Source organism: Diprion similis, chromosome 6 (genome assembly GCF_021155765.1).
Source record: "Diprion similis isolate iyDipSimi1 chromosome 6, iyDipSimi1.1, whole genome shotgun sequence".
In the NCBI taxonomy this organism is placed as follows: domain Eukaryota; kingdom Metazoa; phylum Arthropoda; class Insecta; order Hymenoptera; family Diprionidae; genus Diprion; species Diprion similis.
In genome coordinates this window covers 3,197,693-3,215,373 of record NC_060110.1, presented here as the reverse complement: position 1 = coordinate 3,215,373, position 17,681 = coordinate 3,197,693, and the positions used below count along the sequence as shown (strand labels likewise).

The 17,681-nt window shown below is 35.7% G+C and overlaps 1 protein-coding gene across 6 annotated transcripts; it reads right to left on the bottom strand.

The window, feature by feature from the left end:
* Nucleotides 1–260: 260 nt before the first annotated feature.
* LOC124406948 (zinc finger RNA-binding protein) lies at nucleotides 261–17,477 on the bottom strand. Of its 6 annotated transcripts, XM_046882678.1 has the most exons (12): nucleotides 17,344–17,477; nucleotides 16,907–17,070; nucleotides 15,238–15,579; nucleotides 10,365–10,931; nucleotides 8,182–8,907; nucleotides 7,429–7,732; nucleotides 6,769–6,956; nucleotides 5,499–5,647; nucleotides 3,582–3,677; nucleotides 2,261–2,381; nucleotides 1,304–1,599; nucleotides 261–949 (listed from the first exon to the last, which is right to left on the bottom strand). In XM_046882678.1, the coding sequence occupies exons 1-11, from the start codon at nucleotides 17,391–17,393 to the stop codon at nucleotides 1,304–1,306; spliced, it is 3,003 nt and encodes a 1,000-aa protein (XP_046738634.1). In that variant the 5' UTR covers nucleotides 17,394–17,477; the 3' UTR covers nucleotides 261–949. The 6 variants fall into 6 exon arrangements, with proteins under 6 accessions (XP_046738634.1, XP_046738637.1, XP_046738638.1 ...); XM_046882681.1 differs by having other exon boundaries at nucleotides 261–1,587; XM_046882682.1 differs by having other exon boundaries at nucleotides 261–1,599; nucleotides 10,365–10,820.
* Between the last annotated feature and the right edge of the window lie 204 nt (nucleotides 17,478–17,681).

Genomic DNA, 17,681 nt, shown 5'->3' with positions numbered 1-17,681 from the left:
ATATCCTTTCGCCATGGCCATATCGAATGTATTATACTTTGCAAACCTGTTCACATACGTACTGCTCATTGAAAAATATCGGTTAATTATAAATGATGGTATTGAAAAACAAATATTTCTTATTTTTGCAGCATGACCTACAGTGAGTATTGAAATGGTAAAGATCATGATCAGTTCATAAATTGATTACGATAAAGTTTTACTTTTATAAATCTCTAAATAAGATTTGAATGTTGTATGGAATTAACTTCGAATGAGAATTTCTGTGAATATAACTGGCAGCCTACGCATACATTTTCATTTTATTCAATCGTGATTGAAAATACAATGGCAGGGTCTTACACGTGTCAGATACAAGTTAATAACTTAGACGTAAGTGATAGTTCTTCGGCATACCGCAAGCTGCCTTCGTGGACACAAACACTACGTTAAACTTATCTTAATCAAATTTTACTTGCGGAACTAACTTGCATAAATAAAAACGCATTACGTACGTCAAAGTTGTTCATTTTTATGCCAGGAACTACGTGTGTCCATCAAATCATATATAACCATCGGCATGTTAGTATTACAAGTAATTTATGCATGTTTTACGATTACACACAACATTCACAGGAGACTGGTTACAAACTACAGTTAAGCTTAATTTTAGAGGATCTATAAATCTTCGTTATAACAACGTTCGTGGCAACCGATGACCACCGTACTCATACTTAAATCGAAACGCTCTTACATTGTGACTTCGAATACAGCTAATTGTAAGTAAGTGTTCAGAACTGACCAATACATTATTTCATCATTTATTACGAAAGTCTTGAGATCTAGCTAAATATCAATTGCTTGTTGCAAGAATTTTCACGACACAACGTCTGTCACCGCAAAACCGCGCTCCAAGTGCGGTAACAAAGTCCGTCGCGACGAATCAGAGTCCAAGTCATAAATAAAACAGCTGAAATCGTTCAGTCAATGAATACATTTTACTTTCAGTTGTGACTTAAATTATAGTTATGCGACTTGGAATCATGAGATTTTTTCTCGCAGCAAAATTCTATAATTTTCCATTTTCCTTAGTATTGACTGAAATTAGCTTATTATAGAGTTTCAGTTAACGACATACAAGAACTATCGAACTGTACACAATGATCTCAAACTGTTTAAAGTCACTTCTATGTCTAAACCATATACTTAAACAAGCAATTGATATTACTAGAAAACGAGTACAAGAAAAAAAGACGTAATTTTCATCTCATTACAACTTTGTAGTTATAGTAATTTATAAAGTGAATTGAATGTTTGGTGTTACTTATTTTGCGTCTGTTTCCATTTTAATTTCTTCAGCTTTCTTGTCCTTTTTCGAGGCTTCACTGTCGGTTCCTTCACAATTGCTATTGTCACGTCTGCGCTTACGCGCAAAACGACCCTTGTATTTTGGAGGTGGTAGCTGCTCAATTCCAAGGACTTTGTGAATTTGACGAAATGCGACCAATCGTAGTGCGTGCTGCGCCGATGAAGTTATGTCCTCTCTTTGTTGGGCTGTCATGTTTCCTATAGCGTCGACCGGCTCCTTTTCACATGGATCAAGCAGACCTGGTGAAATAACTTCAAATTAATTGTTGCAATTCTATAGATATTTGCATCGTAGAATTGATTGCATAAAAAATGATTAGAAAGAATGAAAACACACAGCATATTTACGATATCATAGATTTGATTACAATACCAACATAAATAAGGCGAATCAAGTATTTAAATCTCCATAATTTCTAATTCTGCTTGCAATATTCATTTTGTTCTACTCTGGAAATTAGGTGTTATGTACGTTTTATTTCGCAGTTCAAGTTTCGCGGACTGAGTTCAATTTTACGAAAAAGATCCTCAGTTTGCTTCAAAATTTGATCGAACAAATGTAAATTGATAATGACTGGTTCAACAATAAAAATGAACAAGCGTTAGAAAATTTATTAAGAATTTCTATTATCTGATGAGAACAAATTCTAAACAACAATATTATGATCATTAATAAATATGAACAATACGGTTCTTCTTCTCGGTTACTTATGAAGAGATCAGTATGCCAAATCATCTTATCAAGGTTAAAGACGTCACTAATAATACAATGAACACAAAATACTTGTATTCAAGATCATTAAGTGAGTGTATAACAAGATCAGTCTCGTCATCGGCTCATCATATCTCAATTTCAATCACCGAAATGGAAATTATTATTATTATTATAGTTTCTTATTTTTTATGCCAATACCTGGACTTCCTGGAAGTAGTATACCACCAGCTACACATTCCAAAAGGCGTCTCAGTGCTTCTCCTGGGCTCAGAGGTCCTCCAGCAGTGCTGATCACTTTTTCAGCCAGCAACTCCAATGCCTGCAATAAAGGTGAAACACTTTTAAATGTCACTAACACATTTTGAAAATAAATATTTAAAAAAAAAAAAAAGAGAAGAAAGAAAAAGAGAAGTGACATTATGGATTCAAAGTCTCATAAATTCAAGCAAGTTTAATTACAATAACAAAAATATATAAAATAATAGAAAATGAGGTTTTAGAGAAAACATACGATGCAGATAATTTGTAATGAAATGAAATTCACTGAAGAAAACAAGATTCAACCATGACGAATGGATAAGAAAGTGGCATTTCCGGCATTGGTAGTCTTCCTCAAGCCTGGTATGTCCCAGTATTTGCCAATAATGATAGAAGACAAAGACAATTTTGGAATTACTCTTATTTGCTATCACCAGTGAGAAATTCCTTGGTTACAGACTTGACACGAGTAAAATATAGGTATGTGGAGCAGTTATGTTGCAAGACCAAGTTTTTCGGAGATCGCAACGGTTGACGTAAAATTCAAGGAACAAAAAAACTCAAATTTAAATAATTATTTGATAATCTGAAAGATTTTGACATTAGTATAAACCAGGTGAGATTATAAACAACGGAAAGAGCGCTTTTTCTTTCTGATCAGTATATTTTTTGGAGAATGGAGAATTTTATTTATGCATTTAAAATTACATTTAAAAAAAGCAAGAAAAAAGTTTTACGTTAATTTTACAAACTTTTGTTCCATGTTAAAATATCTCGAATATTCAAATAACTATTTACATCTTGTAGGAAATATATCCAGTCTGCAATAGTAATTTACAGATAGTAATTTATATAACCGGCATGACTTGTAGAATGAGACTCTTCGATTAGGTGTATGAAATTTGTATGAGCCAACGGATCAAATTCAGGGTGGCCACTAAATTTGGGTTTAAAAATTCTCTGAGTTTTCACTGTTTCGCTGCCTGAAATGATGCTTCATTCCTGACTTGTTGCTTCGCCGTAATTAATTTTGCACTCTTTTTTCTGTAATATACAGTTTAGGTCTCAAGATTACGACCTTACATTTGTCTCAACATCTTCATTAACTTAACTTGATAAATGAATATTTACAATAATTTGAAGAATATTCGACGAGGCGTCGTAAGTAATACAAATTATCAACATCTAGATCAAATCATTGGTAATAGTTAAAAAAAAAAAACACTTTATAATTAATTAGTGTGATGTAAATTATACGAACCCATGCATTGAGAGGTCCCCAGGTGGGTACTCTGTTGCAAAGATCCCGCATTATGCGAATAACCATGACACAGCTCTGAAGGGAAGTTGCTCTAGCCTGTTAAAAATGACATTAATTCAAAATCAAATAATCTGTTGTATCAAGGTAGATAACATCGATCCATTCGAAGAGGCGTAATCCTAGCTTAACTTTTGTTTTGCTTTGTGTGGGCTTTAGCTATCCTCCCAGCCTCGTGTCCTACATATTCTAACGTTTAGCCCATATCAAAATTACCGGGTGTTTATTGTGTCTTAAAATTAGACAAACTCTAGGGACCTATTAAACTGGCATGTACTACACAACTTTTGTAGGTGGTAGAAGAACCAGTACAGTTTGAAGTGTTCATTATTTTACAAAATATTATTCCTATCTTAACATTACTTACAGCAAGCTGCAATTTCTAATCTAGAAACACCCGGTATAGTTATGACGTAACTGTGTGTGCTTGTCTGTCTTAATATTGTTTATCTTGAAATGCGGCTATACAATTAGCTACAAGCTGGACAGTTCAGTTTTAGGCATCATTTACCTAAATGATCAATGGTTTTATTACAAATAGACAAGGAAATGTCGTGGTCATTATCTAAGACAGACCTATAACAGACTCAGTCTAGGCTACAATTATTTGGTTATTATCATTTATCCAGAATAATGAATAAGCTTATTCGAAAAGCATTCCTTCAATGTATAAATAAAAGAAATAAAATTCGTTTATCTCGATATTACACAATTAAAAATCTCTAATCACTTTACGAGCAGTTTCCTATTATTCTGGATGTTTCCGACCAGAGGCGTAGCAGACATAAATATCCCTTATGACACACAATTGTCAGAGTGACATTTACATACTGCGCTGGCTTCTCGCCTAACACAGACTATCTGTTCGCATTTTTAATGTAGACTATTCGTGTGCTTTGCCCAATAACAAGATTTTCGATAAACAATACAAAATTTGTGAGTTACATGATGAAACAAACTAAACAGACAGCAATACTTGAATGTAATTACCATATTTTCATTGCTACCATAAGTCGTTAAAAATCGGTCAACATTAATTGTACAATTCAAATTGAAACAAGTTTCACCCAAATGATTTTGTTTTTCATCTGTATATCCAAATTGAACACCAGTAGTTAAGTATTGGGAAATCGAGAGATGAGCAATAAAATAAAAGTGAAAATCACAAAACTGTGTCTAAAATTTGAAAACCAAATTTCGCGAGAATACCGGTTCGTCAGGTTAGTCATACAATTTATCTTTATCTATCTTTGTTATAATCACCCGGGTTCAACAAGAACTCAGCTAAGTTTTTTTCAATTTCTGAAATTCCAAAAAAATCAAAATGAACATTTGGCTATCATAATCTAAATTTTAGCTTATTTTTCAAATGTCTTACGACGAATTATTCAAACAAAAAAAAAAACTATGGAGGTGATGCAACGTTTCTAGTACATTAGTGATTTTCTGTATTTCACTGAATTGTACGAAGATGCAATAATTTCAAACTTTTCATAACGACTGATTACTACAAAGAAAATCGTTCTTCTGTCTAAATAAGGTATTCCGCATTGCTGCTTTTAGATCATTATATAGATATGTATGTTATATAATGGCTAGCCCACACAATAATAAGTATACATAAAATGCGAGCAAAGAATCAGTAACCAGGCCACTTGGTTCCAAGGTGTTGAAATGGTAAAATAAAATCGTAACAAGGCTGGAAGTTCTAAGACTGCTCTTTTTGTTTTGCCAGAAGAATAAAGAACACTGGCACGAGTGCGGTTGACCAATAATAGAAAAAACAGAAAACAGCCGCGAGTGTTGCTGAAGTGGCGTACTGAGTTTGAAACTTTGAACTGAGAGTTGATTGATTCAAACCTGAAACCACTTGGCATGCCTGAGTGCAGCTAAAGCCTCCAAACACTTAGCCTTGGGAAGTACATCTGGTGGGTCTGGTTTCGTCGCGGCCGGCGTCGCGGGCGTTGCTTGCGGTTGTGCAGCTCCCTGTTGCTGCTGTCCAGCATTCTCTGAGATCCCAACAAAGAAAGCACAACACGCTTAGACAACACTTAGAGTGTTTGATCATGCCCAGCAATCGGGATTGTCCCTCCATTTCATTACGAACTCGAGTGCAGCGACTCGAGCCTCTTTGACTTATAACAGTCCAAATTAAAACAGGTCTAATCAAATACAGTACATTAATACGTGACACGTTGCTTCAGAATAATTGATTCGAGAAAGACAGCGACGATAGCATTTAATTACTATAGATTTGTGCAATCAACGTCAGGAGTATCACCCTTAGGTCTTTATTTATTCATTTTTTATATTGGTTGTTCGTCTCTGTTTCTTTTTTCACCAACAATGAATCTACATCGAACGTCTATAGAATCCCAAGTCAAAATACTCGTATTGAAAGTGTCGCCGTATTATTATTTTTTTACGGTATTTGGTCTAATGGAGGGAGAGGAGTCACATGGTTCACGCATGATCAAAAAGTCCATAGTTTTAAGATTGCCTCAGCGTAGTTTTCGTGTCTGAAAGCGTGTCCACGGATGAAGGAATACATATATATATACACGCACACATATATATATATATATACATATCAAATATCTGAAGCATACAATTGATTTTGTCGAGTTGGAAAAAAATGTAAAACGGGACTAGTGCTTCTAAAAAAGTGAAACCGAAACGAATGAAAGTGGTCATCTCAATTTGCGAAGATTTTAAATTCTCTATTTAATTAATATTAGAATTTTTAATCCATGGCTAAATTGAAGAATTATTTTAAACATTCCTCAAGGCATTACTTTGCGATTAGAAGCTGTAGTCGTGGACACACTAAAACGCAGCTCTTTACCCTACATCAAAACTAAAAGAATACATTTCAACATTAGACCAGAAATGCACCGGCGACCACGAAGTCCTTGTTGTCATGGCGTCCTCCTATGTTGCTTACAAGAAAAAAAAAAAAAATTCACAGAAATTTTTTTTTTCCGGGCCATGAAAAGAACAAACCAAATCGATAAACGGTTGATAGCTAGAAAAATGGTGATGAAAAAATAAAAAGTGCTCCACGCATCAAATCGTTAGTGACAGTTATCCTTTTCTTGGCCGTTGCGAAGATAAAAAATATTCAACTCACCGGCCGGTGCGACAACCTTTGGCGTTTCTCGCATCAGAGGGCTGGTCAGTGTCACACTAACCGTCACAGATCCACCAGAAACTGTCAGAGCTGCGGATTCTGGGTGTTTTCCGACATTGTAGGTGTCGTCAGGAGCCACAGTTTTCAACTGAGTAGGTAGAATTTCCGCCACCTTATTCAACAGTGTTCTACAAATCACAATATAGGTTAAAAATGGTAACAAGGGTAGACATGACCACTAAACTTGAATGAAATTTTTTTTTCAACATATTATTATCAATTTGAACTAAGGCGCAATATTCTGATAAGGTATAAGGTATTTTGGTAATGTGGTCAGCATCCTGGATTTTTTTTATCTATTAAAATACATAATTGAATCCCTCACAATTCGGGGTATTTCCGTGAGGTAAAAGATTTCACGAATGTTTTAGGTTTCACAAACTTAAAAGTAAATACTAATGCGGTTGTTGGCAATGGCGAAATGTATGTTTTGAAGTACTGAAATCGTTTCTAGAAAAATATGATAAAAAACCGTTAGTAAGTCAGTTCAATTTTTAAGGGGAAATGATGTTAAAATCATCAACAGAAAAAAAAAAAAAAAACCACAGAGAAGATTGTCATATGCGGTAAAATTTATTCTATACAAAGTAATGTACTTACTTAGTAGGTTTTTCAGCGCATAACACCACAAGGCAGACGTGATTGTCTCCGGATAGCAGAAGACCTTTGGCAAGATTTCCAACTCGCATGACTCCACGTAGAATCCTGGAATCTTCTTTCTCTTTTTGAAAAGAAAAAAGGTTACCATCGCTGCCATCTTCTTTCTGTGGGGCTTGTGGCTGTTTTTTGTCGGCTTCTCCATCCTTCTTTACAGCTGCATCATCCTTAGTCACTGGAGTTGTTGGTGTAACAGGCGTGGTCGCAACAGGCGCAGGAACTGCAGCTGCTGGCGCTGGTTTTTTGCCTGTGATTATCAAAGTGATGCATACATTTTTCGGTCCTCTTTGTTACCCTGACCGTTATAAACTAAAAGATGGGATACTTTAACATCGCCATCTCATGGTAATGAAGTTTAGGCAAGTGATTTGTGTATTAGACAAAAGTTACAGTTTACATTTGAAAACTCTTGCTTTCAATACGATTGGAAAACACCAGTGTTGAAGCCTTTCTAAAAAAAAAATGACTCGTATAGATGTATAATATAGATATAGATTAATGAGACTACCACAGTCAAATAAGTGAATCCAAAAATTGAGAAAAATAAAAGGCGGTGCTTCTTCGTTTGGATGAAGGCATTCAAGACTAAATTTCAAAATTAAATAAGCGAAATACATTTTTTTGATAATCAAAAATCTTCATTTTGCTCAGCGCAGATGGACGAATCCCTATTCTGAATTTTTTTTTTGAACTTACCACTTTCAGCGAGTGTGTCGGAAACGAACTTGAGCGCCTTCTCTGTGTGAGAAACGATTTTTTGGACAGCTTGTAGTTCTTCTTCTTTGGGATATATCGTAGAATGATGAGACAGCACATGTTTGTCGTCTGAAGATTCTGGGCGTCTTTGCGGACCTGGGAACATCATCATTGGCGGAGGTCCTGGGAATGGCCGAGGAAGCGGTGGAGCGCCAGGTCCTCGTCCATAACGGCGGTACCATTCATAGTATTCGCACTCGTCTTCGTACCGGCGTCTTTCTTCCCAGTACAACATTTCCTCATCCATCATCGGTCCCATTGGTCCTATAGGACCCAACTGATTGATCTCTTCTCTACGGCGCATGTACTCGTCGCGCATCTGCTGTCGACGGAGTTTCTCTTCTAACATTTTCCGCTGCTTTAGACTTGGTTTCATGTCAACAACGAGATCAGGGTTCACCTTCTTTTTATATGCAAATCTGTGCCGTCTCCCTTTCATGTGCATGTCTTTTGCGTTTGGATCGTTGAATCTACATTCACATAATTTACAGTTGAAACTGATGATCTTTCCGTCTTCAGATTTGTTTTCTTCTATATACTCTTGACCCACTGGTTGAATGTCTTTTTCGTCAATCGTGGCATCTTCACTAGTGTCATCTGCAACTGGCTCTTCTACTTTGACTTCCCCAGTTACTGGAGGTTGAGCCACAGTTCCAAGATTCCCAGCTGTAAGATAAAACACATGTCAACAAAAGATCTAGACAATTTTACTCAAAAACGTAATGCCAGAATATTAACTAATTCAACCACATTTGTTTCGACAACCGAAAATTCAATGATTACTTTATTTTCCACTCCGCTCGACATGCCAGCGTGAGTGTGTTATCGTATAAAGTATAACATCGATTCATTAAAACTTCATTCATGTGTTTCATACTAGTACAATTTTCACAAGTACGTGTTCTCTCATGTCTCTCAAACAGGGCAGTCTAATTCACTAATAAATGAAGAAAATAAATTCCATCTTCACTTGAAGTCGATTTTACTATTTGGTTGTATCGTTTCTGTATTATAATAATTTATACGTTAAAGTATATTGTTTATAGTTTGTTATACTAAATTTCGCTCAATTTTATTTTTTCAAATGAACTCGAAGTGTTTAATAGAAACCAGAATAAAATGAATAAAATGTTTTACTCAGTTGCTAATTTTAACGAAATAAAACTTGAACACAAAGATTCTAATAGAAAATCTAAACTTTTGTCACCTTCGTGTACAAAATTATAAATATATTTTTCAATGAATTGTCTGCTAATTTAAAAATGGGAAACATAGAAAGGCATATTGTTGGATTAAATATTAATTGTAAAATGTTTGAGAGTCCAGTTTTGATACCTAGGGACTAAGAGTTTCTTCCAATTTGGAAGAAGAATTGAAATAGCATATTCCATGATTCAATATTAGATATTGTAAATTGTACACTTTATGAATGACGTTGTTGATGTGAAAATTTCATCATCAAACCTGCATATAAAAAAAATTGACTCTACTTGTACCAACTGCATAAAATTGGAGTCTGCGAACTATTTTGGATTGATGTTTGTAATTAGCTTTGTTTTTCCTACAAATTCTACAGTATATAGATGCGATTGGTGCTGAATATGCTAATTTTCTCAACATTATTAAAAGGTTGTCTCATTCAAGGGTTTATATTTAAACCCACTTCATTTATAAAAAAAAAAAAACCATGATGGAAATAATTCACTTCTGTCTTTGCTTTCGGCACTTGAGAGTTATGTGAAGTTGCATGTTCTCGGAATCTGCAACGCAACTTTGATAATTTATCAAAGGATGTCAAGACAATTATGTTCTTGAAAGATTATAAATTTTGCAAAAGTTTATGTATGAATTTTCCATTACACATATTAATTTTCAAGATGTAAACTTAAAGAGAACCAAACTGAAGGTTTTTTTTTTTGTTCATGTGTAGAATTGTGCTGTCAATACTTGAATAAGTGTCCTTTTTTGCAAAATAATGCCAAAACGAAGTCTGGTACAGCCGGTTGGTCACACGAGATTCCCATCCAGTAAGTACGAAATCATACTACGATTTAGGCGTTCCAAAATTAGTACAACGACAAAGACATACATTGTTAATAAAAAGATGAAACATGAGTACTTACACGCAACAAAATTAATCTTAGGTGTTGCGGTGACCGTTGCTTTTTTGGTAACAGTTGCCTTGGCAACAGCAGCTGGTTTAGGATTGAGAACGGTGGGATCAGCGCTTGGAATTGGCTTTCCCAATTTGGTGTGAAGTTTGACAACTTTTTGATGCTTCGCTCCCCTGATGTGAGCTGCGTAGGCGTCGTTCCCTGTGCATGTGACGTCGCATAGTTCACATCGAAGAGAGTTTCCAGCTCCCCGGGCAGGTGGCTGCTGCGGCACCTTCAGAGAGGCTTCTTTTTTCTTGTGCTTCTGCCCCTCCAAATGCTCCCTGTACGTCTGTGGTCCAGCACAGCTAATCTTGCAGACATCGCAGTAGTGGAGCTGCTGAGGCTTGGGGGTTTGCTTGGGACGCATCGATTTCATCGCTCCGCCTCCGGCGCCAAATCCCTTCCTGCCATAACCCTGCCAACCTCCAGACTTTTGGTTAGTTGTGTTGCTGTTTGCGCTCTGTTGGGCTACGTACATGGTCGCGGCGCTATAAAGCGCCGCGTCGTAGCCGGAATACGTTGTACTCGCCGTTTCTGCAAGGGGAAATTAATATCCGACCTCAAATTTGGAAAAGGTATTCTATTCTTGTTTACGTGAATCGTGAAGGCTAACAAACGCAAAAAACTATCGTTGTATTTGTTGAATGTCATGAACTCAGGTTTACATTACTTTCAAGTGGATAGAATCCATTAAAGCATCAAAGAAATTTCCATAGACAAGGAGAAAACAGAAGGGAAATAAAGATTCCAAGCAAAAATCAACAATTGATATATTATGTGCTGTAAATTGAGTCAAGAGATCAGTCAGCCAAATCATCTTTAACGAACAACAGATACAGCTATTATCACAAGAAGACAAAATACTCGTCTTCAACGATAAATAGCAGCACTGATGATTATTCAGTCTCGTCATCGGCTCATCATTTCTCATTATTTCATACTCAAGATACACTGAATTGGAAGAACTGAAAATCCAAGAGTGAAAATGAAGTTGAAAAGCGTATAACTTTTGTGAAATAAATCAACAACATCCAACAATGTGACGACTGTTTAAATTGCGAGCTTCACGTCCTCGAAAGAAAAAAAATGACGAGTTTTCAATTCATACAGCCTTGCAGATAAGCACAAAAAGTTGGACAATCCGAATCGTCTGACTATTTGATTCGGCGGATCTACGTGATTTCTAACAATGTCGTAGCCCGACAAGTTTTGCTACCAGCGTGTACACATTAACTTAACGACTTAGAGAAAGCATTCAGCGATGTTGCGAACAAGATCGCCAAATGCTTGAAAATTCTTATAAACTATTATCATGCTTAGTGTGATAAAAAATGATGAGAGTACTTTTGGTGGTAATTTGATATCTCAAAACTTAATTCATACTTCCTGTTATTTTGCTATATACACAATTTTAGATGCTTTCAATTGCTGATAATTTAAATAATATATATTTTCAAAGAAAGTACTACCTTTACTGACACTAATTGGTAAATAGGCACTAGGTTTCTATGCAATATTGAAATGACGCGCAAAAGAAAGTGAAATAAAATTTTTTTGGTTTTAAGAAAACCATTATAAGGCTAAAGTGGTTGGTTGTCCAAGAATCTTGACTAAATTCCACTGTTCGTACATTGAGTATTTACCAAATTATTATATTCCCAAGCTCTGATGATCTCTTAGAAAATGAAAAAGTAACAAATCCTGAGATACTGATGCTTCATTTTAAATTGCTTAGAAATGGTTGAAAATCTAGTGGATATACACTATTTCAATGTGCAGTAGCTCATTTTATTTAGATTTTTAACCTTTTTGAAGTGGTTTGAAATGAAGCATCAATAACTAAGCTTTTTTTGACGATTCCAGTAATTTCTATTACTGCACTTTACAAGAGTACTTTGTAACTTACGAGTATAATAATTAAATAAATACTCAATGTACAAATATTTCAACATAAAATCACTCGAAAGTATCGATTTCGGAGCAATTAACTTCCTTCACTATTGTTCTAAATTTTAACAAATGTACGAATTTACGCTATTAATAAAAACCAAAACAAGATGACGTAAATGTAATTGTTCACTTTGAATTCGCGTGAAAATTTAATTTAATAAACAGATAGATATCAGAGATAGGTAACACTGTCCTAATATATTCAAACTAACAATCCCAAGGTGACAATTTTTACAGGTAGTAAGAAAAAGGAAAAGGGTATTTCGTTATGTGAGACAACTACGTGAGTCCACAATATTTTACATATAATGTATTAATATAATCATCAGGGCGCAGCCTAATTTATTTCCACACATAGATCAAGGCATCGTTGTTAACCGAAGCAGAGATTTCCGTTGAAACCTACAAAAGTGAAATTTCTTGAAGAACATATTCTGTATACAGGCATTCTCTCTTTACTTTACTTACTTATGCCAGACGAAAAGGAGAAATACAAGATTTGTCCATTCGTCTAGTTTTAGATGTACTGACGTAGGTACATATTGTGTACCATTAAAATTTACAGTACAATTCTAACATACACAGGAAAATATTGAATTATATGACATCTTTCTCGAGCTTCATTTTGACAAAGATTTGGTGATTTCTTGTCTGTCTCGAACCTTAGTCAGCAATCTTAAATGTTGCCACACCAGAAAAAAATTATTCCATGAGTTAGAAGTTCGTGAAGTTTAATGTAATAAAACTTCAAGAGAAATTGCTATTCCGCAACTTGAGTATTTTCAGAAACACTGTCAACCATAGAGCATTAAATGAAGCAAAACATACGCTTACTTTACAAACATAAATCCTATAGAGCGATTCTAAATTAAATTGCTGCATAGCAATTTTCAACAAAGGTTTCGTCACATTAAAACTACGAACTTCAATTTTATATTTATTCTGTACCTAAATTCAGGGCCACCATAAATTTCACATATCCAATCTGAATATTCATTAATAAATGATCACGGTACTCTAGAATTATGCAAAACTGTTCTACGCACACAAAGGTGTCCAGCTTTTGCTTTACTTGCATTCAGTAATGAGTCTGTAATGAAACTTTGAAAAAAAAAAAAACTATTTTTAGTCACGCTTCTTATCTTACCCTGTATAAATTTTCCAGTTAATTCAATTGAATTTTGAATTCAGTACAAGATCCACAAATTACTCAATATTGATTGGTAAACAGAAATAAAGCCATCCATCTCAACATAAATTATTATACAAAACAAAAAAGATAGATAAAAAACATTCGCAGCGATGCCTGGAGGTAAAAATTTCAATTAAAAAGTATGCTAACCACACACACACAGAGAGAAATGACCCTATGAGCATTTGAAATTCAGATAATATTCAAAGCATATAAATCAAGGGAGTATAGGAGGTAGTTATCAATTCCTCTGAGAACACAATGTTTTTCCTCAACTTCAACTTTAAAAACTTCTTTGCACAATTGTAGACTGATGAACTTGAGCATCGACATTGATAAGAAACAAGACTTGAGTCATATGAAATGTCTCATCAATTGATTTATTTGGTTTAGCCACACCATTGTCAGGAATTTCTGAGGTAATAAGAAATTCTGAATATCATGTTGAAAATATTCGCTCAATTCTCATATAATCTCAATATACTTAAATGAAGAGATTGCCAATTACTAGAATAGTGTTTTTTTTTTTTTTTTATATATTTTTGGCACAAGACAACATATTTTTGTCAAACTATTTGTGTATTATCAAACAATTAAAATTGATTCTGGCAACCCCGAATCAAATGCAGTGCTCCGTCAATCAGATACGGTGTGTGTTATTCAATAGACGTATGCTAGATACTAATATTGCCAACCTTATTTCTGGCCCCCAAGATCGGTGAGGGAGGCTGAATTGACTTTACTTGGGTGTAGAAATGGAGATGCAAAGGAAATTTCTCTTGCCGATACTGATAATTTACGATGCCTCGCTATGTATGAAATCAACTTCAACAATACAACTGAAGCCAGCAGCTAGATTCAGCAAACAAAAACAGTAAACCAGTTTTGAATAGAATAATGCAGTAATAGACTGGTTCGGATTACAGCCATACATTCTTTGTTCACTGGAAGAAGATCTATCCGTTAATTCTTGTGTAATAAATGAAAATCCTTTCAAAGTATAGGATATTTGTATTCGTCGACTTTGGAAGGCCAACTTCAGCCCATCGTTTTGAATAAAAGGTATAAAAACTCAATATTACTAATACAGTATACTCTCTCAATACAGCCGCTCTCAATAGGGCCTTGGATTCGTGGAAAATCGCGACCACTCTTGTCTCATAGCGGTCCTATTGAGAGAGTGCACTGTGTCTGGTTTCTGATTAAACAGAAGTAAAAAAAGTAATCATCATTTTTGAAAATAACACGATTATATTCATATAAGACTGAACTCTGAATTATTTTGGAAAAATCCGAGCAGAATCTGAAATAAGTATATTTTCAATAAAGTATTTAAACGGGTAAATCACATGTTGCGAGACATATCTTAGACTTGATTAAAAAAAAATCCTGTACTTTGGGATTTATTTTAATGGCAAAAACTAATGTTTAGACCTTGTTCCAACAATATTAAAAAATTGTTGCCGTACTTTGAAACAGTCGACACCGTACTATTCAACACTGAGATCCCTTCGAAAGTATAAATAATATTTTTATGTTTTACCCAATTTATATTGCCAAGCTTTTCTAGCATATTTCAATCAAGTTCGCCATGCTTACTTAAGAATTCCGGTAACTAGCTGCGGCTTCGTATTATCCTGGAGTCTGCAATACTACACGTAATCAATAGAAATCATAATAGATCATGGCAAAACTTACTGTTAGTTGCAGTGGATGCTGTGGCAGCTGGCGTAGCAGGTGCGGTGTATCCAGTGGAATACGTTGCGTTTTGTGTGGGATTCGGCTGTTGGTAGGCAGTGCTGGATGCCTGATAGGTTTTGGCTTGCCCTGTGGTGGTGGCTTGACGTGCTGTGCCTGTGTAGGCACTGGTGGTACTGTAAGCCGGCTTTGCAGCTTGGTAATGAGTCTCGGTTGTAGTGTAAGTCGCAGGTGCAGCTGCAGGCTGTTGGTAGTAGGTTTTCGTCGCGTCGTATGTAGCTGCTGGTGCTGCACGCCCGTACCCGTAGTCGTAGGTCTGCGCTACCGTTCCCGCGTTTGCTACTTTCAACGAAATTACCAAAGTTCAAGACCAGTTCTTAAAAAATTTTACCTCTATGCTTGACGCTAGATATAACAGTAGAGATATATACACTTGGCACTTGCTTTAACGGGATATAGCTACAGAGGAAGAAGATATTTAAACAAAATATCCATATTCTTTTCATTCAATCATACCATATTTTTGATACCAACTTACTTCTGATGCAGTGCATAAAATTGATACGATTCTAAATTAATCAGTTGCACATCACGTGCATTTACATGTATTGCGAAAGAAAACGGATATGGTTGGCTTTTAATTCAATATTTATACATAACTTCATTATTACTGACATCCGGGTCTCATTCACTGACCAAAACTTCATTATCAAATCGCAGTATTAGTAACAATCTAAGCTTTGATCAGATGTATAATCGATCAAAACTTCAGTACACGTAGTAAATACCATATCATAAGGATTAGGCTTTGGAGCAACAAGTTGTAGAATATGATAGGTTTGGGGTCAAATGTGATAAAATTCAAGGACTTGGGATAGTTTAATTTTCTCCATTGTGCAAAATGGTAATACGTAATCTTTCAATGAAAATTGATCATTAATCTACAATTTTCCTATCATTCTTAGAAAGATCTAGTCTGAAATTTATTATATGGTTTATTAGTATTAGAACTTCTCTTGAACTAATGGATTTAACAGATATTAGTTTATGATGTAGGATTGTTAATAGGAATATGGGAATCCAAAGTATTTTCAAGGTTTACGTATCGCTTGCGCTACAATCTTAACCCCAAACCTTTAACAACTACGAGGTTGAAGTTTTGAAACATTAATGGACCGAAAAGCTTTTTTCGTAAATTTCCAATGCTTCAGCCAAAACTTCATGATTGAAGGTTTACTGCATTTGAGTTAATACTACAGTAGCAAAATAGAAATTTCTTTAAAAAGTGTTTCAGAAACAAGTGTTACGAATTTTAACCGCGTTTTAAAGTGTAACCTTCAAACTAACAAGAGTCCAAGATACCGGCTAATTTTCGTCGTAACATCTACTTGAAACATTCGGCTGAATAAAAGGCATCTAATTTAACTCGAAAATCCACAAATAAACAAACAAAAAAGACGGAAAACATCAAATAAAAGAGAACGTTGGGCGCTACGTCGATCGATCGTAGAGTCCCAAGCCGTGCCGGTTTGACGTAGTTTCGTGTGTAACGTTCGAGACGTAAAATAAGTCCGCGTGGTCTTTGAAATGAAGGTATTTGACTGAAGCGGATTGATAATGGAATGATTGTTGAATGATAGGATGAAGAGTTGCGGTTAAGAATACTTACCAGCGTAAGTCGTGCCGGTTGCGGCCGCTGCTGCAGCTGCTTGATAAGTTTCGTATCCCGTTGCAGCCGCTGCGGCGGGTCGTTGAGTGTATGTAGCTGCTGTGGCTGCTGGTGTTACCGCGTATCCCGCCTGTCCGGTTTGATAAGCGGCAGCGCTAGTTGCACTGTTGTAAAGCAATATTTTAATACGAATATATGATGATGGTCACGATTTACGAACTGAACTACTGATCGCGAAAAGTTACGACGCTCATGCTCAAATCGCTCGATGGCACGGACGCTCAAGTTTTAATGGCGGCTTAAACCGGCTACGCTTCGCGTGCACATAAAATTCTACCGTTGTTATTATTGCGTTCGACGATGTATGCTTCGCGCTATTTATCAACTTTACTTAAAATTACGATTTTCATTAATATGATATTTAATCGATTTCGTACCCATATTGTGTTCCACCGTGTGTAAACCCGAAATAATTATTCTGAGCCATCCTTCCTCGTAGAGTATCCCGGAAAGAAGGACAATGGAGGAAGTCGTTGGGCGTGTGTAGTTTTCATGGAAATAACACCGAGAACAACCAAAATGAATACGATTCGCTGTACCCCTGTAACTCAGCGTGACGCCACCACGCCGATCATATAACTCACACTTTCATTGGCTTCTCCGTGGGAAGCGCGGTGATATTCGCATGGCGTCGAGCGGGCGCTTCGGGACAATTTGACAAGTTAGACTTTGCGACCTATCGCAATACACACCGAAAGACCATATCAAGGAACTG

What these genes read in the sequence shown, in the direction of transcription:
- LOC124406948 (XM_046882678.1), bottom strand. Translation starts at nt 17,393, where the DNA reads ATGGCTCAGAATAATTATTTCGGGTTTACACACGGTGGAACACAATAT. An exon ending in GGGGACCTCTCAATGCATGG is followed by an intron (nt 2,382 to 3,581) that starts GTTCGTATAATT and finishes CCTTTATTGCAG; the next exon opens with GCATTGGAGTTGCTGGCTGA. An exon ending in ACTACTTCCAGGAAGTCCAG is followed by an intron (nt 1,600 to 2,260) that starts GTATTGGCATAA and finishes ATTAATTTGAAG; the next exon opens with TTATTTCACCAGGTCTGCTT.